Below are 24598 nucleotides of genomic sequence, written 5' to 3'. Positions count from 1 at the left end.
TCTGGAGTGGTTTTCCATGGTCTTCTGTGACCTAACTCTAATCCTAACACTCTGCTTTGGATTTGCTGCCACTGTGCTTCCTTTTCCCCCCTCTTTGCTTCAGTAACCTAGCATAAAGGTAATATTTCTGAATGTGGTGGTATGCAATCTTGGTCTGGAAGTGGCCTTGCTTCTGAAACAGAGAGTTTGCCTGCTTTCTCTGAACAGTTGGAGAGCCTGAAATGTGTCCACAAATAGCATGCACTGGTATAGAGTCATCAATGTATGAGAAACATAAAAGTTATTTAAATCCAACAAGTTAGCTGTTCGGCTCAAGGAGGTTACAATCTAAACTTTACTGACAGAAGGATGGAATAAATAGAGAAGGGAGAATTAACACGAACTCATTCAATTGCATGCATGTTGTAATGTACATGAGGACTGCTGGATCAGACCAGAGGCATGGCATTCTGGTTCTAATAGTGGCCAGACAGATTTCTATATGTAGAAACAGCACAAGCAGGGTCTGAAAGGAAAGATTTCTCCCATGAATTGCCCTGATAGCCAATGCAATAGAACAACTAAGAATGGAAACCAGGGTGGTGATTATATTAGTATTTTGCAGCACAAACATCAGAAAAACTAGCAAATGTTATTAGCAAAGCCCTTTGTGGATGACAGTCCATTTTATTACATATATGGAGTGTAATTTGATGTATTCTTTTCTGAATAATCTATCATAGGACTATATAACGGGCATTCAATAGAATGTTCATGGAGTGTGTTCTGTAGACAGCCGTCCAATAAATACATTTGTAAATCTTTAAGATGGCACAAGACTTGGTGCTTCTGGGTTATATAGCGATTCTCCATATTCTGCTTAATTTGTTTACTTATTCAAATAATTTCATGTGCTCAAGACAGCGTGCAAAAGAAAGAGAAGCCATTTAAGCTTATAATCATTCCCACGTCTTATGTCAGTGGATTTCAGAAATTACATCACTGTAGAATGAAGTAGTGTACCTTTTTTTAACTTCTATTGAATTTACAGCCGATCTATTCCAGTTGGTCTGGTAAGCACAACCTACCTTAGGGAGGTTATGCAATGTGAGATTAGTTTGCTGGGCCAAGTTGGCTGCTCCTGAATTGTCCTGTCCATAAATCCAGTTAGGATTTATGCATTCCTATTGATGGCATTCAGCACACATTGCAGAGTTAGAATGACTTTAGTAGATGGCTAGCTTGAAACGCAATCCACAAGGAGGTGATTTTTATTCATCCAGTCCTTCAGTGGTGCAATCATACATCATAAGTCTATGATGTGTCAGATTATACAGTGCAGTAGCACATGCATCTGTTTGCTAACTCCTTCCAGTGTGTTTCAAGTAAAAGCTTAATTCAAGGTTAGTATCACTTTACAGCAGAAACTATCTGGTTTAGCCATGTTATAGTGATATAACTTGCAAACTTCTTCAAGCCGTTGAATTATCAAATAATGGAACGTACCCTCTTTCCCTGGGAATGGTTTTGCATTCCCAGACTGGCATGGATTCCCAGGATTTTTACTGAGTTTCCATTGCCTACTTTGTATGAGTAAAGGGTGGCCTTTGTTTTGTTGATCACCAGCTGGAAGCAGTTATGTCAGCAAAATGAACTGGTTAGCCATGCAGAATTCAAGACAGTGAAAGTAGAAAGGAGAGTTGCACAGATCAAATAAGATCCTGATTTATTTTTTGTTACTACTGATGACCAAAAGGAAAACTAAGGATACTTTATGGCCCGTGTGTCAAACTCACTGCATCACGTTGCCGTCACATGATGTATTGCATCATTTCCCCCTTCCTGGAACTGGGGTGGCCGTGGCCTGTGTGAGATGCATCCAGCCCGAAGGCTACCAGTTTAACACTCCTGCTTATGATCAGGGGAAGTTTCTGCGACTGCCAGAATTTAACAAATATAGCATACCCTCAACAACCACTGTAGGTTTTACTGTTTGTTGCTGTTTTTATTCTCTTTAGATCTTGTTTGCCATTCATTTGTGAGATGGGCAGCAGTGTGAAAATAAGTAGTAATAATTTACTGAATGTTTCTAAAAAAATAAAATTCATAGTACTGGATTTGCCAATTTTTTAAAATATATCTGGTTGATAAAATTCAATTTTTATGGCAGAATAATGCAAACAAAATACTTTCAGAATAAATGGATTCAGTGGACCTCCATTTAAATGGATATTTTGTTTTTCCCACAATTCAGTTTGAGCAACCTTGGTTGTTGCTTCATTTTTTCCCCCAAGTTAGGGATCCCTCTAGTAAGTTGCTTTGCTGGAGCAGTCCAAGATCCAGTTAAAGATCCTGTTTCCAAGAGTAATGGGTGGACCGTGTAGGAAATATTCTCTGAGCTGCATAATGGGGGAAGGGGGCAGTTCTATCAAAAGCATGAATAACAGGTGGTGGGGTTCTGTAGGAAGAAGGCAGAAAATTATAAAGCTTATTTGGAAGATGCCAAGGTATCTCTGTAATGACTTTGTCCCAATGTGAGACTAAGAGCATGATGTTCTTAAATGGACTGATGAGAATTAGTTTAATGAAGTCTGACCTTGGTGCCCAGTCATTTGGCAAACATTTCTCCAGACAAGTTATGAATAAGTTCTTTCCTTGTTACAGACTTCTTGTAAGAAAGACGAAGAGAGAATATGGGGGAAACCTAGGCAGGTTAAATCATAAAGAGCATCGACTTTTGTAAGAACTGAAAGTGGGTTGTTCAGATATTATCAAGTGTTGGTCTTGGTACCCACCACTTCTTGAACAAATAACTTCATTCGTAGTAGAATATTGTTACTGCATTGCAATAAAATAATTTCAGTTGGTGGCCACTGTGCAGTAGTCAGAAATTTCTTGCATTGTACTTTTCCTCTTTCTTTTGGGTGATTCACTTGCCAAAGCCACAATAGTTGTCTAGGGTTCGTTACCTGTTAAATTACATCCCATAGACTTTTCATAGACTTTGAGATAGCCTATAAGATTACAGTGAAAAAAGATAACTCTGTCCCTTTTTCAGAATGAATGCTTGCCAACTCAGTAACTCCTTTAGCATTCTAGTGCAGGTGTACCAACTGTTACAGACACTTTTTACATTGATTGCAATTGTACAGACAGAGGCTGTCTTATTAAATGCTTCTTTGGAGTGCCCATTTTATGCCAACAACTATAAATTAATAATGAAGGGCAAGAGGTTCTATTAGTGGCTAGTATGTAAGTTCAGTCCCTCTGTTAAACATGCCCTGAATCTTAGTTCTGACACACGACTCAAGAGAGTACTAGATGTTCATCCTCATTGCACTTTGTATCCTCAGTCTGAATAGTGCAGCTCCATCAGAATATTAAATTTCAAGAAATTGTACTTTTCTCAGGACATAAAGTTCTAAGGACTTCTGGTATGGGTCTATTCTCTTAGGGAAACACAACGTAGGAAGAAGTAGAGCACAATTAACTTTGCTAACCTTTCTGAAGCAATGCTTCCTCTGGATGTTTAAATATCAATGCCCAGAATTCTCTAGCCAACATGTTGATAGCTCAGAGTTCTGTGAGTCAAGGTCCATTGAAGGGTGCCAAATGGGGAAAGCGAACATACACACTTAATTATTGCACTTATGTAGATAAATTCAATGTTCTATAGATAATATTGTCAGATGTCTTCCATTCAGGCCCTGATCAGACTTAAATCTTCTTAGATTTGGCTACAGTTTACAACAGGGCCTTTTAGATCTTAAACCTATGGCTCAGAAAAGCATGAACTGGGGCCTCTCTCTTTCCTCTGCAGCATGGGATGTTAATAGGTTTCTGTTCTTGTTTTATTGTATGTTTCAACATTTTTCAAATTGTTTGAGTGGCTGCTACTTTCAGTGTGATCATTGTACAAATATATATGTATATTAATAATTCCAGAGTCGATGGGAAAGCCAGCAAGATATTTCTCAGATTTCAACAGAGTCCACATCCAGTGCAAGTCTCCATGGTTCAACTCAGCAAAATGGTTCGACAGAACAAGGTAAAATCTTTAGGGCAGCGATGGCGAACCTTTTTTGGCTTGCGTGCCGTAAAGGGGGGGACGCAGGGGAGTCGTGTGCGGGCGTGCCGCACCCATAAGGCAATGCACGAACCCACCCACCCCGGGTGCATGCACACACTACAGGCGCTCCCCCCATTTTTTTTCATGCTTTTTGCCCCCCCCCCAAAGCTCCAGAGGCTTTATAGGAGCCTGGGGAGGGCGAAAACAACCTCCCCTGCCCCCCCCGGAAGCCCTTTGGAGGCTTCAGGGACCTTCAGGAGGCTTCCCTGAAGCCTCCGGAGCACTTAAAACGACCCTCCGAGAAAACCAGAAGTCCATTCCCAAACTTCCGGTTTGCCCATAAGGCCATTTTTTTGCGCTCCAGAGACTTCAGGGAAACCTCCGGGGGTGGGGAGGCTCTTTTCTCCCTCCCCAGGCTCCTATAAAGCCTCTGGAGCCTGGGGAGGGTAAAAAATGGCTTTAAAAAAGGGTGAACAGCTGGCCAACGTAGGCATGCGTGCTGGCCAGTTGACAGGGCAGCGCCTCCTATGGCCTGACAAATGGCTCTGCGTGCCATAGGTTCGCCATCCTGGCTTTAGGACAAATCAGTGATGTGAGCAAGCCACTGTAGCTGTAGATTCCTCCTCCCTCCCCTTTTTTATATAGCAGTATAAGCAGAGGTGGCATCACATAGTTTAACAACTGGTTCGCCCAGAATCAAAAATGTGAGCACGCTTCGTTCGTGCGCGCTTCTTGCACATGTGCGCGCTGCACTCGAAAATAGGGCAATTGCATAGGACGGGATAGTTTTGTGTGTGCCTTGCACAAATGTACGTTGCGTTGAGCACATGACAATTATATAGGATGGGATAGTGCCCGGGCAGTGGGCAGGCCCATTTGTTAGCCGTAACTACCAGTTTGCCGAAACCGGTCCAAACTGGCAGGAACCCACCACTGAGTATAAGATCCTTTTTTGGCAAATAAGAGCCATACCTTTGAAACAGTTTCTAATTTCTTTGGTGAATGAGCACCCCATTGGATAGATGGTCTTGATTTAACGTCAGGAGCAAGGCCAGGGTTCCCTTGACAGAAAGACTTCACATAATTTATTTGATTTTTTCCACCAAAACAATGGAAGGAAATTGCTTGGTTGTTTCTTGGCAGCCAAATTCAACATTAAGCAAAGCCAGCCCATACGTTTAGAAATGGTTCAAAGTAGACTTCAGTGATATTGTGGCTGATAGAGAGACAGGTAGCAGCAATGTGAATTCGTTTGTTTATTTGTCTTGTTCAGGACTCGGTAGCCTGGCTGCCTCTTACTTGAATCCTGTGAAGTCCTTCATGCCTCAGATGCCAAAGCTGCTCAAATCTCTGCTTCCTCTTAGAGATGAAAAAAAGGGCAGGCCGTCCTCTCTCCTTGCACAGCAGGTACAAGAGCATCCTATTTAGAGGGTTGCAGGCAAGAATAAAGCTCTTCACCAGTGAATAGAGTTTAGAGTGGATTCCCGAGGCTAGCAAACGATTGTTCAACCACAATGGCATTTTTAAAAAAAAAACAAAAACAAAACTTACCATGTTATATTCCCTGCGTACATTTCAGTACAGTGTACAATTTGGTAAGCAAAACACAGTGTAATTCACCAAGATTGGTTGCTACCGTATTTTTCGGCATATAAGATGCACCTTTTTCCCTCAAAAAAGAGGGTGAAAATCTGGGTGTGTCTTATACACTGAATACAGCATTTTTTTGCCACCTGAAACCCCGCCCCCTTTGCAAAAATGGCTGTGCATAACCTTTAGGAGGCTTCCAGAGTGCTCCTGGGGGCTGGGGAAGTCAAAAATGAGAGAAAAACGGGGCATTTTTTTGCTCATTTTTGACCCGCAGGAGCACTCTACAAGCCTCCTAAAGGCTATGCATGCCCCTTTTTTGGCCAAAAAACGGGCCTGTTTTTGCAAAAAAAGAACCGTTTTTGGCAGGTCTATAGAGTGAAAAAAAATTTTTTTAATTTGCTTCTTCAAAATCTTGGTACGTCTTACACTCTGAAAAATACGGTAATGACTCAATAGGTTGTAGTTGGTACTACAGTTTCGTGAGAGGTTTTTTGGCTTCTCCACCTGTGCCCTTCTGGACTTTATGACCCTACTGTTGTGTTTTGAGAATTGTAATCTGAACACATCTGAAAAGTATCATTTTAGAAAATTTAGTTCAGAATCACAAACTACACGTTGAATTGTTTCAGGCTGAGTCCACTCATGGATCCAAATATGTAAGGATCTCTTTGGATGTCTACCAATGGGGGAAGTGTAAGTGAAAGAAGTCATCGGAAGAAACCTAAGATATGGTTCCATCAATTAATGAAGATTTAAAAGCTGCTGAAATATTATCAGCAACTTTGGAATAATAAACATCTTAGTTTGTGCATAATAACTTGGAGTAGAGCCATCCATAAAAAGTTACCGACAAGCTACAAAACAAGCCACAGAAAGAGTAGCTGGGCCTTTTAAGAGGGGGATAATATGATTGTTTTAGAAGCCATCCTTAGAAGAGATTGATTTAGAAGCCATCCTGGTATTGCATTATCAGTGTGATTAAAGGTGATAGGTTAATATCTAAAACATAACACTGAGGGTCAAATTGATCTTCCCTATTTACATCGAGTTTTCTTTTAGTGCAATCACTGGTCTTTTGAATGCCCCCAACAAGCTCCTGAGGTATTCAAGTGACTTAGCTGTCATTTCCACTACATTCATTTTGTTTGCAGGAATGTTCTAGATGGGCTCATTTTTCATGCTGGGTTTGCTCCTAAGCTGCAGTATAATAAAAAGGCAAACCTGAAATTGCAGTGAGCTTAAACATAAGTATATATGTTTATTCCCTTTGTGCCTTGCCTTTGTAAGAGAAAGGAGGATAAGTTGGAAGCAGTGTCATTTCAGTATAATCTTTAATTGTATTACACTTGCATATATATGGCTTTAAAAACAGCTATTTGACTTGCCAAACCAGTAGATACAATGGCTATTTTAGAAAGCTGAAACAATCTTCATTAGGAAAGCTCAGAGCTCCAGCTTTCCAGTATGGATTTCAAATTAGTAGCAGTTAAGCAAGAGTTCTTTCCTGACTTTCAGGAAGTACGGTAGTAATTCAGAAGAGCATCACAAAAATGGTCTTCATTTCTCAAGAAAAAAGTTCATACTGTTTTATAGAAAATTGGGGGGGAAATGATAAGCATATTAAAAGTTATGTCATCTCTTCACAGCTTGGTCCATAAGTGCTTTAGTATTAATACTTCATTTACAGAAGTAGTAAGGAACATGTAGCTTCAGCTCATTTGTTTGCAATTCTTGAAGCCAACTTAAAACATGATTCCTGAAAATTAGAAGCACCGTTGCTTGCCATTTGAATGTGGAAGTTGTGAAAACAGAAACACAATCTGTAAAGCAAGCAGATCACAGTTAACATATAAAGCAGCCCCCAGTTTTCTCCTTCTATATGCCTATGATGTGGTCCCATCCTCTTTGTGAGCTCATCTTCTGTAAAGGTATTAAACGTGGCTCTTGACTAGCAAAAAAATTATCTACTTCTGTTCTTCAGATTTGTTGCTTCACAAAATTGAAGCGTTCATAGGCAATGAAGACCCGGATTGTTGGGGGCAATATGCTGACTCTGTAAACCGCTTAGAGAGGGCTGAAAGCCCTATGAAGCGGTATATAAGTCTAACTGCTATTGCTATTGCTAATGTTCATTCCTTAAAACTCTTTTGAAAAGAAAAAAAAAGTCTGTTTAAAGTGTAACACATTTCAGCTTCTCTTGATTCTTCATAGAGTTGCAATAACTTGCAATTAATTTTTTAGAAAATTTGCTAAATAAAGAGAGTGAGAGGTGATCTTGTCAGAAATATACAAAAACCATTATCTAGTCAAACATAGAAAATGTACAGCAGAAAATGTCCTAGTAGTCTGCCCTTTGAAGGTTCTTTTTGTTGCTGTGTCAATTTGTGTATTTATTATTTTTAATTATTATGTTTATGTTTTATTTATATTTAATTTTTTGTTGAACAATGGACACATGTTTATCCCACAGATGTTTAAATTCAGTTAGTGGTGATTGAGCCACTATCTCTGCTGGAATTTGGTTCCAGGTTTCTACCCCTTTTTCTGTGAAGTAATACTTTCTAATATTACTTTCAAACTTCCCTCCTGTTAGTTTGTTTAAGTCCTGGGAGACCATGCAAATGCATTCCTAATTCACTGGAGTGTAAGAAGAAGGAGAGGAAGTAGGGCACCATCAGACTGACAAGATTCAATTATTATTGACAATTTCAGTACAATGTAGTTCTGGTCTTCCTGTAGAGTTTCTAGTCTGATCTACCTAGTGTGGGGCTAATACTGATATTTATTTATCAGATCGGGCCTTTGAGTAGCTACATTTTAAGGTTTCAGATCCATAAAACCAAATGATAAACAGCATGTGCAACAGGGACAGTTCATGTATAGTAACTATAAAGTATATCTATTTTAAAACCACTTAGATCTTACGTTGAGTATTTCATGTTCCTTTCATTTTCATCTGAACTAGGCACCTTAAACAATAAAACAGCAAACCTTTTTTGGGGGGAGCATCGGGCAAGCAGAGGTGGGTTGCTAGTTTTTTCACTACCGGATCGGGCGCACTCCCGCATTCCTGCAACACTTCTGTGCATATGCAGAAGCATCTGGGTGGGTGGGCGGAGCCTCCTGCCGCCACTACTACTGGTTCAGCTGATCCAGGCCGAACCGGCAGCAACCCTTCTCTGCTAGCAAGAAGAGGACACACAAAATTTGGAGGGTGGTGTAAGACCATTAATGATTCTCCATTATCAATCCCTCCACTGTGCATTTGACTGTAACTCAGCTTATCCTGAGCAGGTGTCAACTAGACTTGTTGAAAATATAATTCCCAATTTCAAGTCAGTGTGGTCCTTTGGGATTGTAGAAGGTTAGCTTTGGGTGAGAAAGCAATAAAATGTAAGATAATTTCCTCAGAAATAAAATTCTGGACTTGAAGTTCATTCTCAGGTGCTAGTTTGCTTCTTAATAATTCATGATTTTATTCATTATCCAAACTGAGTTGAGTATAAGGCTTCCTAATGTGTGTCCACCAAAGATTCCCAAGCATCCAGATATAAATACTCTCCTTACCTCATAGTTGCATATTCCCATTTCTACCATGATCAGTAGCATTTCCTTTACTACCTTATCTTGTGAGGATTATCGGAGTGAAGCTGAGGGATGAGGAATAGAATCATGGCTTAAAAATAGAAGTGCATTTTCTACTTGGCAATACACAAATGCACTAAGTGCTCATCATAAATTTTACTATTGTTGCTGGAACTGATGTTTCCATAAATCACATTAGATGAAAGTGCTGGGTGCTTAAGTGTTATCAATAAGTTTAAATAGTGCTGCTGGTGGAATGGAGGGTGTTCTGTTGGCTTTACTTGGGCCTATAATAGAGGACCATTATACTCAGTCACCATAAGATGATGATGATCATGAGGATAGCAGCATTTCCTGTGGACTCTCGTTCTCTGATCTGGTCTCTTGCATCAGCCCCAATCCCAAAAAGTTATGTATAAAAATTGTCCTGGGTAATGGTGGGAAAAAAAATATTCTCTGCATGTGGGATAATAGCTATCAGGAAGCTATGTTAGACTGTATACTTTCCTTGACTTGCTCATTGTCTACATGCTAAGAATATTTTAGATGATAAGGCTGGGAGAGAAGGAAAGTCATCCTATGTGCTGAATGCATAAACTGGCCATCAGAGAAACAGTTCAAGTTCTAAAATGAAAAGAGTTGAGGATCCTACCCAACCCTGATTGTAACAATCCAAATTTTCAGATTTGTCATAATCAACCGGTAGCTGCCCATTCTTGAGAATCTACTGCAGCATGTATTAGAAAGTCTTCAGCAAAAGAAGCATAAAATCTGAAGGCAGGGCAATCGGATTATTGCAGTGATGAATCTCCTGGTATAGAAGCAGGCAGCATTTAAAGAGCTCATAGGTGCCCATTTGCATTTGGGCCTTTTGGAGTGTTACAAGAAGTTGGGACTTCTGCCTTTGGCAGATGTTATAGGTAAAAATGGAACAGGAGGCCTTGGGAAACTAAACTACTTCCATTCTGTTATTTATTGAATTTATATTGCCCCCTATTTGCCCATGGCGACTCAAGGCAGCAGCTTACAGAATATAAAAACACATTTAAAGCAATAAAAATTTACAAAAAGAATCAAATAAATTAATATAGTACAATATAACAAAATCAGCCACTACCTCCCACTCACCCCCACCCTTGCGAAAGCAGATCACACAAGTCATTTAAGGGGCTCCATTCCGCTCTGGATTCCCCAGGCCCGCTGGCAGAACCAGGTCTTCAGCACCTTCCGGAAGGTGAGGGCCATTCTAATCTCTGGGGGAATGTTGTTCCAGAGAGAGGGAGCCACCATTGAGAAGGCCCTTCTTCTGGGTCCCACCAGGTGTATCTCCTTTGGGGATGGGACCCACAACGTTCCCTGCCTCCCCACTCTGATGGGCCAGGTAGGTGTGACCAGCAAGAGACAATCCCTCAGATAACCTGGTCCCTATCCTTTTAAAAGCATCCCCATACCTGTGAAATGGCTCAAATCTTTTCAGGATTGTAACATAGTTTTAAGTGAGGGGATTAAAATTGTTTCCCTCCATCAATCTTCCCAGTCCACCTTCACCCTTAATTGGAGTGAGGGGAGGGATGATGACTAAGATGAGATAGTAAACCTGTATGTCACCAAACTCTCAATGACTCTGGATGGCTCATAACAATCAAAGATGTTACAAGAAAACCACTAAAACATAAAAAAATAAAGATAAAAGATGGCAAGGTTGAAGAAGTGTGGAGGGGGTCTCTCACTCCCTCACAGTAGAAAAATTGGATTTGACACAAAAGCACTGCAGTCTTGGAGAGATTTTCGGAGGGGGTGTTTGCTTTATCTTTTCACCCCGCTGTTTAATAAAATCTTTTCTAAATCTTTCCTAGTATATTACTGAATTTTTATGTTACAATGAAAAACAAACTTTTATACTGCAGTTGAACTTTTTATCTAATTTAATTACTCGTTTATTTATTTACTTTATTTAACTTACATGTTAGGTGACAGATCACAGCATAGAAAGAGCACAAACAATATGTAATCTAAATAGAGAACATAGGAATAATCAGGAGGGGCAAATCCAGTCACAGACATATTATATGCCCATCATAGTCCAGGACTTGGGAGAACATTCTGGTGAGAGCCACCTAGATCTCAGAGGAAACCTCATTTTACTTGTCAGATATTACAATAGAGAAAATACTTGATAGCTCCTGATAAATAATGCTATTTAATCAAAGGATTATCAATCCTGTCAGATTGAACTGGCCAGGTCAGCTGTGCAGGAGATAAACACTACCTCAAATAACAGGGCATAATATATAGGCTTTATAAGTTATGACCAGTGAATCATACCTAGAAGCTAACCCATAACCAGTACAGCACAGGAAGCATGACATACTGATGTATAGCTATCACTGCCGGTGTCACTGCATTCTGATTAGTTGCAGTTTCAAGTGGCAGCCCCCCGTGAAGCGCATTGTAGTAACTGAAGGGTAATGCACATAGGGTGTTAGTGACCAGGGAAAGGGTATCCTGATCTCAGATAAGCACAACTGGGCCATCCGATGAAGTTCTGCAAAGGCCTTCCTGGACATACCTGCCATCTGCTCATTTAAGAGAAAGGTTGAGGAAGAAAGACGATTTCTACCCATGTTAAAAGATGGAATTCTCTGGGACTAGGTAGCCCTAATATGCCAGCCACTTAGAAGGATTGAGTTGGAGAAGGTTCCTCCCCATCCAAACCTACATAACTTTCGTAACACTGGAATAGAATCTTAGCAACTCACCTGGCTGGCTTGGAATAAAATATATAATTGGATATCACCAGCCAAATGATGATATCAAACCCCAAACCAGTGAATAATCTCATTCAGTAATTCCATGTAGACATTGAATAGGAGGAGAAAGAGAGAAAGAATCAGATCCTGTGGCACGCACAGAGGAGAGGTCTAGGAAGTAATCCCCCCCCACAAGCCAATACCAACTGGAACCTGCCCGGGAAGAAGTAAGAGAACCACAATAAAACAGTGTTCCGTATTTCCAATCCCCCAGAGTTGATCCAGAAGGATATGGTGGTCAATGGCATCAAAACCCAGTGAGACACCAATGAGCATAATTCAGCACCTCCACCCTGGCTCCATCTCAGATCAACAACAAGTGCAACAATGGCTGTCTCCATATAAAGTCCTAGCCTGAAATCCAAGTGAAATGGATTTTTATTCTATTCAGTCATCTCTGTTTTCATGTGCTATTTTTACACCATTATTTGAAGTTTTATTTTTATTTCTTTCACAACTATGTTTTAATTCCTCGCCCCATTTGACATTTGAAATAGACTTTTGTTTGGAAGGATGGCATAGAAATTTAAAAAACAAATGACCATGGTTTCCAGGATAATTTCTTGTAAAGCCATTGCATGCTTGTGTTGTGGTGATCTGAGTATAAACCAGATTATAGCACTATCCCACTGTGCACTGTGCTCAGCAATGAGATCAAATGTCTACTCTCTATTTGCTGACCTATACTCAACAGGCAATTCTTCCATCCCATGTTCAAATCTGAGAATAGTCATTAAATCACTTATCACTTATGCATTATCAGAATGCATTCTAAAATGTTTGGACTCTTTATTTTCTGAAGAAGTCATGGATAACAATGTTCATTTTGAGAGATCAAAATCTTTGAAGAAACCCTAGATCTTGGAGTCCTAGTGGACAACCATTTAAATATGAATCAGCAGTGTGCAGCAGCTGCCAAAAAAGCCAACACAGTTCTAGGTTGCATAAACAGAGGGATAGAATCAAGAGCACGTGAAGTGTTAATACTACTTTATAATGCTTTGTTAAGGCCACACTTAGAATATTGCATTCAGTTTTGGTCTCCACGATGTAAAAAAGATGTGGAGACTCTAGAAAGAGTGTAGAGAAGAGCAACAAAGATGATTAGGGGACTGGAGACTAAAACACACGAAGAACAGTTGCAGAAACTGGGTATGTCTAGTTTAATAGAAAGAAGGACATGATAGCAGTGTTCCAATATCTCAGGGGTTGCCACAAAGAAGAGGAAGTCAAACTATTCTCCAAGGCACCTGAGGGTAGAACAAGAAGCAATGGGTGGAAACTAATCAAGGAGAGAAGCAACTTAGAACTAAGGAGAAATTTCCTGACAGTTAGAACAATTAATCAGTGGAACAGATTGCCTCCAGAAGTTGTGAATGTTCCAACACTGGAGGCTTTTAAGAAGATGTTGGATAACCATTTGTCTGAAAGTATAGGGTTTCCTGCCTAAGCAGGGGGTTGGACTAGCAGACCTCCAAAGTCCCTTCCAACTCTGTTATTGTACTCTGTTCTATTCTATATGAACAATTATAAACAAAAAAAGTGCACATTTACTTTGGAGTTTGAGATTTGCTAGTTTGCAACTGCAAACTTCACAGTAACTGAAATGCCAATAGAAAAAAAAAGGCACCCACGGTTAAATGTGGAGTGGGAATACAATGGGAAGTAATGTGCATTGGATAGTAGAAAAAATGCACTAGCAATCACCCAAATGGAGGATCAAGTGTTCCGAGGAATCTTAAAAGAGACCAAACAATCTTCATGTTGTGCTTGCCAAAAAATTTTATTGCTGCAAATGGAAATTATGGCTTTACAGTGCTGAAGACTTACTGTAGTTGGTGATTGTGCCACAGAGTAGATACTCTTGGGCGTTACAGAAATGGAAATGGAAAAGATTATTTATTAGAAAGCAATTAATGTGGTAGAAGAGATCTAGCTGGAAAGTGAAAACTGACTATGGCAGCTGGTTTTTTTTTAAAGGGAAGATTTAAAAAAATCAAAGTGATGTAACATTTTCTGAGGGCAAATGAGGGATGGACATTTCTGCATTTGTGGAAACTGCAAGAAAAAGAGACCAAGGACAAACAGACATTGGTGTTCTGTGAGGGAAATTAAGGAACTGCTTTTGTTACAGCAGCAGTTAAAAGAAACGAGTTCACTTCAAAGGAAACAAGAAGGGAGGTTTTGTTTGACCTTCTCTGTGGGTTTTCAGCCCATGTTCAGATGAACCAAAGGAAAAAAATTGGGAATGGCAGGGAAATTTCTCGTCTTTTAACAAGAGCTGGTCAAGTGCAGGTACTCAACTTTTTACTACAACAATTGGGACCAGAATTTGTATTGTAATGTATTGCAGTCATAAGTTGAGTTCGACCAATTTTTCAACAATTTTTACAGTGGTCTTTAAGCAGATCTCTGTGATGTTAAGCAAATCACATGAATCCAGTTTCTCCAATGACATGGATTCCTTTTTTGCTGGAAGTAGGCAAAAAGTTGCAAACTAGCAAATCACCAACTCCAAAGTAAATATGCACTTTTTCGTTTATAATTGTTCATATAGAATAGAATAGAATAACAGAGTTGGAAGGGACCTTGGAGGTCTTCTAGTCCAACCCTCTGCCTAGGCAGGAAACCCTACACCACTTCAGACAAATGGTTATCCAACACTTCTTAAAGACTTCCAGTGTTGGAGCATTCGCAACTTCTGGAGGCAAGTTGTTCCAGTGATTAATTGTTCTAACTGTCAGGAAAATTCTCCTTAGTTCTAAGTTGCTTCTCTCCTTGATTAGTTTCCATCCATTGCTTCTTGTTCTACCCTCAGGTGCCTTGGAGAATAGTTTCACTCCCTCTTCTTTGTGGCAACCCCTGAGATATTGGAACACTGCTATCATGCTAGTGCTTCTTTTCATTAAACTAGACATACCCAGTTCCTGCAATCATATGTTTTAGCCTCCTGTCCCCTAATCACCTTTGTTGCTCTTCTCTACATTCTTTCTTGCTAATTGCTAATTTGTATGTTTTTAAGAGGTTTACCATCTTAAGAAAATAAAATTTTGCTAGCTTTTAGTAAGGGGAGGTTTTAATAATCCTTTTTAAGAGACTATTTTACAAAAGTACTTTATTGTTGGAATACTTTTTACAGTTTAATAAAAGATGAATTGAAAAATGCAACTATCAGCACTGGAAGTATATTGTCTTCAAAGAAAAGTCTTACAAATGGTTCATCAAATATTCTTGGGTTGGGTAGAGATATAAATTTATCTGAATGTTTTTTTTTTAAAGTACCATAGAGCATGCTTAGCAAAGCATGCCATAGGAAGTTAGTAACAAGAATGCTCAGTTCAAGAAATGATACTACACTGAATGTCCAGTCTTTTCAATTGAAGCAAAGAAACTGAGACCGAGAAGACTTGGAAAGATGCTTATGGGGAAGGCAGGCACAATGGATGCTAGGGGAGTATTACTCTTCAGCATATTGTTATATGCAGGTTTAAAGATAGTTTCTATTCTTTCTGTACTTTTAAATACAATCACAATCACTCCATGCACGCGCTAGTTTTTTTCTTTTTCTTTCTTTTTTCGTTTCTGTTATAATTTTGCACCAGTGAGGTTAAAACCAATTTTGTTGTATTTAAGTACAATGACAATAAAGATTATACTTATTGGCAGTAGGCACAATAACTACAGTGTGAAATACTGTAATTGGAAAATACTGTGTTTTCATTGAGTTATATATAAACTCTCAAACCATATTTTTATGGTTTTTAACTGTGATGTTGAACAAAATTATAACAGTTTGATTTGCACAAATTAAATTTGTCATAAAAGAACGAAGCCCCTTATTTACACACACAAAAAATCTGTTTAGTGTTGTAAGGGAACTGGGCTATTAGGACTCATTATGGCTAAACTATGATGTCTGTGAAACAAGCAACTTTCTACTGTTGTTGAGATTTTTTTTCAGTCATTCAGAGATTAATACAAAAGGAACGTCTTTTCTTATTGCAGCCAATCCCACGAATTACGGTTCAGCCTGTCAGGATTGATACCAGTCCTGCAAAAACCCAACAGGTGGGTCCTTCTGAACTGTCCATGGTGCTGAATAACTACTTTATTGTTACATGGAGATGGGAGGCAACAGTAATACCAAACCTACTACTAGAATCAGTAAAGAACTGAATTCTCCAAAACATGCAGAAAGCTGTTATAGTTATTTATATGCTCATGGTGCAATTGGAGACATTTGTCTATGAATTATCCTGACTAAGCCCCAATGCATATTAAGCTTTTGGTGTCAAAAAGGGAAATCCCAGTTTATCCTTCATGAGCCAGCCATTCTAATTGCTCAGTTTTCACAGATAAAGATCTAAGTCTTGTTGAATTATCAGTATCCTCCTGTAATGTCATCCCTAGTGTGTCCAGAGGCCAGCAAATGTGCAACCGCACTACGATGCCAAATAAGCAGTATTCCATGTTGTAGGTATTCAATGGAATAAGAAACGAGAAGCCAGGTTTGGGGGCTATATCTTCTTATCTCAGATAATAGCACATTTTAGTCTGCACAATTTTTCTTACGATTCTTCCTTTGCAAATATCATCTTGGAGTCTATTTCCTTGCTTCAGTTGCATCTACCACACTATAGTTAATTCTGTTTTTTTTTATCCTCCAAGGTCCTCTTGTAAGGACTGTGTCAGGGTTCCAAGTAACACCTCCAACGAAAGAAGACTCCGAGGCTTGAAGTTCCTCAAAGTTCCAGTCTATTAGAGATGTCATATTGGCACATCTGGGAAAACCTGAATCTGAAAGCTTCCAGGTTTTCCCCACCCAAAAGAAAGTCCAAGCCCCTATCCAGCACCCACATATCCATCACATGGTCCAATCAGGCACCGTCCCAACTGGAGATGCCTCCCAGTAAAACCACTCCAGGTGCAGGGCAAGATGTCCTTGACTCTTTGAGAAAGGAATGTTATTATGACTATATATCTCCCATACTCCATATAATCCCATTTTCCCCACAGCATTGAATGTGGCAGGCCTGAAGGCCCAATGCAAAAGATGGCTTCCAGGCCTGACAGACTGCAGAAACATTTCTTTCCATGTGGCCTTAGATCAAAGATCTAAAGCTGATGACTGGAATAGGGAATAGACAGCAAAGCTTATCAGGAGACATTGAAAAAAATATATCTCATGATCAAGAGTTTGCTGAGGGCATGGGCTGGCAAAAGCCCATGTTTTTTCAAAGTTGGCTAGTGCTACTTCATATTTATTATATTGTGTGCATATGTATGTATGTGTGGGTATATATATATCAGATGCATATTATGAACTGTTAAGTATAGAAAGAGTCATTAAATCTGAAAGTTGTGGATTTGTAGTGTTGCGGTTAACACATTTGGGAAGGAAGCCATCCTTGGCATATGGACTTACACAAGGTGATACTTGACTTGGAAATGATGATTTATGTCTTCTGTGAGTTAAGCCAAATAACTGGGAGAGACTTATAAATCTGGCTTGTTTCCCCACTTCACATAAATTGCCTCTCTCAAACAGCAAACAGATCTTTCTGTAATATAAATGATCTTTTAGTAAATAATAGGAGTCATATTTCATGTGCTATATGCATTTATATATTAATCCTAGTAGACCTTCAGCCTATTAGCCAGACTGCCTCCTTTGAGCCTGTTAATGCTCTAGCATAGAAATAAGCCACACACTCATTAGTATGTTATTCATACTATTTATTTCTACATACTTGCTTATTAATGTATTTTTAGTTTTCCCATCACCCTAAGGATCTCAAAGTGGATTACAAGCTATAAAATGCATAAGATAAAACAATAAATGAGCCAGACAAAAATATGCAATTCCATAAGCTAATATATTCGTCCATTTTGGATATCAATGTATTCTAAATTGTTAATTTTGAATGTCTCTTATCCCAAATCGTGCTCTTTTCAGACAATGAGAATTTCCACATTTTGAATAATGGGTGAAGCTTTCTTCATAGGGATGGGGAAAGGAGCTTATGGGCACTTGGTATTAATGAATGCAAGGCCTCTGAGTTGTTGGTATACTCTCAAGAATTCCTGCATGATATACTGGGACTTCCTTCTCTCTATCCATTTACTATACTGTATATCCAGTAGCAATTGCAGACAATATGTCAGCCTTATGAAGTAGACCAAATAGGAAACATGACCAGATCAGCCAATTTTATTTCATTTTATTGTAAAGCTGCATTAAAATGAAAATACAATTCCCCCCTCCCCCACCCAAGTTCCTTAACAGCCAGAGAAACTCTCCAGTTGTGGGACCACTATCCAGCCTCAGTATGTCGTTTCTTACTTGGCCAGACCCTTGCCAGTGTCACTTTGCCCAGTTTCCCAGTTTTTCCCCACATACCATTACATAGTGGGGGGGCATATATGCTTCCTGGAAGGGAAAAGAACAACAACAGCCCAAGGAAGTATGTGGAGAGGAATATGCCCCCTCTGCTTCTTTAAATTACAGAAACTGTATCTCAGAACCCTAGATGCTGGGGATCAAAGGACACAGGACCTTCCATTCACCTCTGACTAAGCATTGTTACAAACGGGATTAAAAAAAACCAGATGGATCTTGGATGATGCAGGAAGGCTGCTCTTGTTTGCCCTTACCCAAATCCATCTTTCATCTTCAACTTCCTTCAAATATAAATTAAAATGTTGCAAGGCTCTTTAGATGTGGCAACAGGAGATGAACTAGAAAGAAACAAATGTCTAGTTTATCTTTATTGTGTTGTTTTACGTTTTCCAAAATGTAACTTTGACAATCTCTGACCCTTTTCTGCTTCAGGTTGCCCAAGGACAAGAAAGCAAAGGACCTTCTGAGGTGGCTTTGCAGTTGACAGAGTTGGGGAAGAACCTTGAAAAATCAACCAAAGTGCCTTTGCAGCAGCCCGCAGTGGACATCCAAGCACAAGATTCTCAAGAGGGCCCACCAAGCCCCTTGAGTGAAGCCTCCAGTGGATATTTCTCTCACAGTGTTTCTACAGCAACCCTTTCTGAAGCACTTGCAGCAGGAAACGACCCCCATCTTCAGCCCAGTAGTCAGACCTCCACCACAAATGATGCCCCCCCAATTTCAACAACCCCTAAGGTGGTGTCTTCAACAGATGGTCCTATAAAATCATGTTCTGATTTAGCTTTTCAAGGTTGCCGTTCTCTTCCAAAGAGAGATCCTGTTCTCCCTTGCCTTAAAGACGATCAAATTGACAAGGACAATGTGAAAGGGAGCCATAATGGCAACTTAAAATCAAGATCGGTTGATTCTGCCATTGCTCTAAATGACGATCAGGTTTCTCCCTCCCTAGTTACTGAGGATACACATTGCTGTTCTAGCTCTCCTAATAAGAAACAAATACAATTGACACAGACAACTGTCTTATTACCATCAGAGAGCCCTCCTTCTGTCCCAAAGGAGGCTCCCATTTATAAAACAGGACTTTCAAAGTCTCAGGCTATGGTTGACCTGTCATCTTCCAGCACTACAACCTCTCCCTTCAAAATCCAAAGAGTACGAACATCAGAACTCAAGTCATTCTCCAGCATGTTGAGTGGGGATCCAGGAGTTTCTTTGGGTTCAGAGGAAGAAAAGAGCAGACAGAATTCAGAAGATTCAGACCAGAACAATAGTATAGATGCTGGTTCTGAAGAGAAATTGGATGCAGCAGCCTCTGACTCAGAGGAAACCAATGAAATCCCAGATTGGCTGAAAGAAGGTGAATATGTAACTGTTGGCACGAATAAAATGGGCATCGTGAGATATGTTGGTCCAACAGACTTCCAGGAGGGAACCTGGATTGGAGTCGAGTTGGATTTGCCATTAGGTAAGTTGAGAAATGTTGTTGGGGCGCAGTAAGGTGTACAGCATGGCTGGTCAATGTCACATCATGTGACGTATCACAGCATTTGTTTCCTGCACATGATGCATCCAGCCCGCGGACCACCAGTTTGACAGCCCTGGTGTACAGGTTGTGGCTGGCTTTGGTAGTTGTTTTTGTTTCCCTCAATCCACGAACAATTTCCTCAGACCTTTATCTCTTATTGAAGTCTGCCTAGTTTCTTTCACTGTTCCCCAGTGTAAGTCAGCCATCCATAGAAATTTTTCTTAAGGCAATCTAGAGCAGTGCAGATGGAAAAAGTCACCAGTATGGTGAGCCTTTCTCCTTAATGTGCAGTATTGTTTGAAATTCTGCCACCTTCCACTTGGATTGATCTCTAGTGAGGAATCCGCCTTCATTCAGATACAGTTCCTTCAACCAGAGTGATTGGAAATAGGATGACCCATCCAGAGCACAAATGGAAATCTGGCTGATGGTAAAGGGTTTCTTTTCTGAGTGGCAGAACCCATATTTTGCATCCACAAGATTTATGGATGGGTTCACTTTGCCTGGTCCAGTTTACAACATCTTCCATTTAAAAGATTGCCATTGTGGAAAGTGCCTGGTGAATTAGTGATAGTAGGCAGAAGAGGCCAATAGTGGGCAGCTTCATATGACCAGAAGTTCTGATTGTGAAAGTGGAACTCCATCAGGCTTAACTTTGAATTTTGAATAGGCAAAGAAAGCTTGAAAACATGATGCTATATTTGAATTTATTATACACACACACACACACACACACATATCTGTGTGTGTGTGTGTGTTTATTTGTGCTATATATATATTGTGTTTATATATATATATATATATATATATATATATATATATATATATATATATATATATATATATAACACTATATATATATATATATATATATATATATATAGTGTTATATATATATATATATATATATATATATATATATATAGTGTTTTATATATATATATATATATATATATATATATATATATATATATATATATATATATATATAGTGTTTTATATATATATATATATATATATATTGTGTTATATATATATATATTGTGTATATATATATATATATATATATTGTGTTTTATATATATATATATTGTGTATATATATATATATATTGTGTTTTATATATATATATATATATATATATATATATATATATATATATATATATATATATATATATATATAATATATATATATATATTTATCTGATTTTAGATAAATAAAATAACTCTAGATGGTGTACAGTTAAAAACAAAGAAGTTATATAAAATATTATATCAACAAATGGAAGCAGTCAAGGATAGAATAATTAAAGTTAAAAGAGGGGAGTGAGGGACTTTGAGGCACTAACTAAATCCAAGGTCTCTTGGTTCTCTGCAAGCCCCGTGAGTCTTCAGACTCTCCCCCGCCAAAGACCAGAAGAGTGGAGAGGGGCTGCCTTCTCTCTTAGGGGAGGATAGTCCAAAGAATGAGGACTTCTGCCTCTACTTCTGAGCTTCCACATAAAGATGAAAGTCTTGCTAATATATGTTGAAAATATGCCATAGAAAATAAAATGTTTATTATAAGACTCTATCATTGCTCCAAATTAATTTGTGCAACTACCACCTCACTTAGCAGGAAGGAGAGGCTTACTTTCCTCTGTAATTTTTATGGAACCCAGGAAATGTTATTGGTGGTAGAGGAAATAATCCACAGATCCACTAGGAAAGCCTCCTGTGTGCTGATGTGTAGCCAAATGCCACCATGGGGTGCCACGTCATCGGGCAACACATTTTATTGAACTACCCATTACCCAGCATCCACTGGGCACTATCCTTAGCCAGATGGATTTATTTCACGATGTAATGAAACAACCCTTTTCAAAGAAAGTCTCTTTTCTCTCAAAGGTAAGAACGATGGCTCAATTGGAGGCCGGCAGTACTTCAAATGCAATCCAGGCTATGGGCTCCTGGTGAAGCCAAGTCGAGTCAAAAAAGCTACTGGCTCTGCGAGGCGCCGGAGTGCTGGCATGAAACTACAGGGCACAACTGGGACCGCGACTGAGCAACGGCGGAGCGGCACATTCTCAGGCTCTGCCTCCAGTTTGGCTTCTTTGACTGCTTTAGCCAAGACGGAAGGAGCATCAGCTCCACAGACCGAGAAAAGTAAAAAGAATACGGAAAACAGGAAATCGTGGGCTACTTGAGAGCGTTGCCCAATGGGCATGTCTGCCTGGATCGCAACACTACTGTGTGAAGCTGACCCTTCCTTCCTTCCTTCCTTCCTTCCTTCCTTCCTTCCTTCCTTCCTTCCTTCCTTCCTTCCTTCCTCCCTCCCTCCCTCCCTCCCTCCCTCCCTCCCTCCCTCCCTTCCTCTCTCCCTTCCTTCCTGAATGGCCTTTCTTTGCACTACTAAGCCAGTTTGGAGGAGGAGGGTGATGTGTGTCAGAGTCTATGCGTATTCTCGATTTGTTTTACTGAAATGGGTTGGCCTTTGTCATGATGGAGTAACATGCTTGAGTCTTGATGCAAAGGGTGACCTTTCCCAGTGTGTTTTTCCAAATCTCTCCTTTCATTCCCCCAGCCATTCAAAGGAAGTCTTCTGTAAGAGATGTTGGCAGGGCTTATTTTCTAGAAAGACTGCCGAATGCTGCTTACTATCCAAACGTTTGTCCTTCCAAGGCTCCTCATTAAACCACAGCCAACCATTGAGAATCCTAGAATTTGGCAGATCACAGCCTATCAGAAAAAAGTGCCTGTCTTTTAAGACTTCTTTTATGATCTTTAAACTGTTCTTGTTGATATCAGTGGGAAAATATTGCCCCTCATTCTACTGGAATGACGATTGGGGACGTTTTAAAATTCCCAATCCAATCTGTGATTGCAGTCTAACATAGAGGACTCCAACCTTGACAACTTTTAAGACTTGTGTACTTCAACTCCCAGAGTTCCTCGGCCAGCTTTGCTTGTGTACTTCAACTCCCAGAGTTCCTCGGCCAGCTTTGCTGTGAACTCTGTGAATTGAAGTCCATAAATCTTAAAAGTTGCCAAGGTTGGAGACGCCTGGCCTAACATATCTGACCTTTTCCATTTAAATGGGAGAGTAAATAGGAGAAGGCTTTATTTTTTTCCCTCTTCCAGTGGTTTATTATTATTATGGTTGATTGCACAGCCAGCCAGATGTTTCGATTGGATTTGGCTTTTTAAAAACCAATCTATCCTGTTCTTCCCAAGGACCTTGGGTAGGCAGATGTTGTTGTTTCCTGTTGTTAAAGGTATTATTACCATTATTATTTCCAGCATTCCCTTCAGTGCTGTTGTATTTATAAAGTCAACCTCAGCATTTGCTGTTCTTCGCCTTTGTTGTTAAGTAACGTAATGCCAAGAGGGAATCCTAAGCCCTAGAGCAGTGTTTCTCAACCTTGGCAACTTGAAGATGTCTGGACTTCAACTCCCAGAATTCCCCAGCCAGTGAATGCTGGCTGGGGAATTCTGAGAGTTGAAGCCCGGACATCTTCAAGTTGCCTAGGTTGAGAAACACTGCCCTAGAGGTAGGGTGGGCCTTCCTTATGATCTGGATTTTTCACCAGTGATAAACCTAGCTAAACTATGCTTGTCCATGTTGCTAGAGCATATATTATTTATTTGTTATTTATTGTTCTCTTTTTAAAGAGAAGTGTAGGGAATCCCTTGCGACTTACAATCAACCCTACTGCCTACCGTTGCGCAGAAACACGCGGTTCAGGGTAATCAGCTTCATTCCATATATTCACGCTGTCTTCCTCCTATGGAAGAAGAGGGGGTGAATTAAAAACGAATATTCGTTATATATGCCTGCAGGATTTGGAGGTCACAACTTGAATGCTGTGCGTAATTTCCACGGGTGCAATTGGATCTTCTCTGCAGAACTTTCAGCCAGCCATGGTTTCTCCCTGGCTTGCAAATCTCTTTAGGAAAAGTCCCAGCAGGGAGTTAAAATTAGCTTTGTTGCCCAGAGAGAATGAGGTTTAAGCTATTTTTAAAATGAGGGCAAATAGCTCAGGGGTGAAGCAGACGCTTTGCCTGCAGCAGATTCCAGGTTGAACCCAGCTACAGAGTGTGCTGAGAAAGGTCCTTGCTCAACAAACACTTGGGAGAAGAATTGCCAGGAAGCCATGTTACATGGGCCAAGGGTTTGGCCTCGGATAATCTGGCTTCTGATCAGAGGTGGGTTCCTACCGGTTCGGACCAGTTCGGTCTAAAGCGAGAGAGCGCGCCCAAAATCTTTGCGCGCCCTGAACCCGCAGTAATGCTGGGAGCAACCTACCCCTGCTTCTGATGCTCCTATGAAAGGCTGCAGGAATGTCCAAAGTGAAATGGTTGGGAATTGAGCAGAGGGATTTTACAGAGAGCGTTAGGCAATGGCAGACGCCCGTAAATGATGCCAGTGAGAGGGGAAATCTTTCAGCTCCACGGATGTAGCTAGCCACCAAAAGTTATCAGAGACTGAGAAGGAGAACTGCGGGAATGTCTAAGGCAGGGCTGTCAAACTTAGGGCCCGGCTCCGGTCTGTGGGTTGCTTAGATATGGCCTGCGGGACTGCCCTGGAAACAGCGAAGGACTGGCCCATGGTGCCTCTGCCAGTGAAAACGAGTAAGAGCCGAGGTGGCGCAGTGGTTA

The 24598-nt window shown here is 40.0% G+C and overlaps 1 protein-coding gene across 3 annotated transcripts in view; it reads left to right on the top strand.

Moving 5' to 3' along the window:
- KIF13B (kinesin family member 13B) overlaps positions 1-22289 on the top strand; it is a 149173-nt gene extending 126884 nt beyond the window's left edge. For 2 of the 3 annotated variants that reach the window (XM_087717469.1, XM_087717468.1), the window contains 5 exons: positions 3925-4027; positions 5322-5455; positions 16039-16101; positions 18866-19898; positions 21848-22289. In XM_087717469.1, coding sequence (XP_087573595.1) covers positions 3925-4027; positions 5322-5455; positions 16039-16101; positions 18866-19898; positions 21848-22146 — 1632 coding nt within the window. In that variant the 3' untranslated portion in view covers positions 22147-22289. The remainder of the gene's footprint in view (positions 1-3924; positions 4028-5321; positions 5456-16038; positions 16102-18865; positions 19899-21847) is intronic. The other variant, XM_087717471.1, reaches the window with a different exon arrangement.
- Positions 22290-24598: the final 2309 nt, after the last annotated feature.

This window comes from Thamnophis sirtalis, unplaced genomic scaffold (genome assembly GCF_051295495.1).
Source record: "Thamnophis sirtalis isolate CommonGarterSnake01/CBP01778 unplaced genomic scaffold, rThaSir2_p1.2 scaffold_6, whole genome shotgun sequence".
Classification (NCBI taxonomy): Eukaryota; Metazoa; Chordata; class Lepidosauria; order Squamata; family Natricidae; genus Thamnophis; species Thamnophis sirtalis.
The sequence above is the reverse complement of the archived record's forward strand: the minus strand, read 5'-3'. Positions and strand labels throughout refer to the sequence as shown.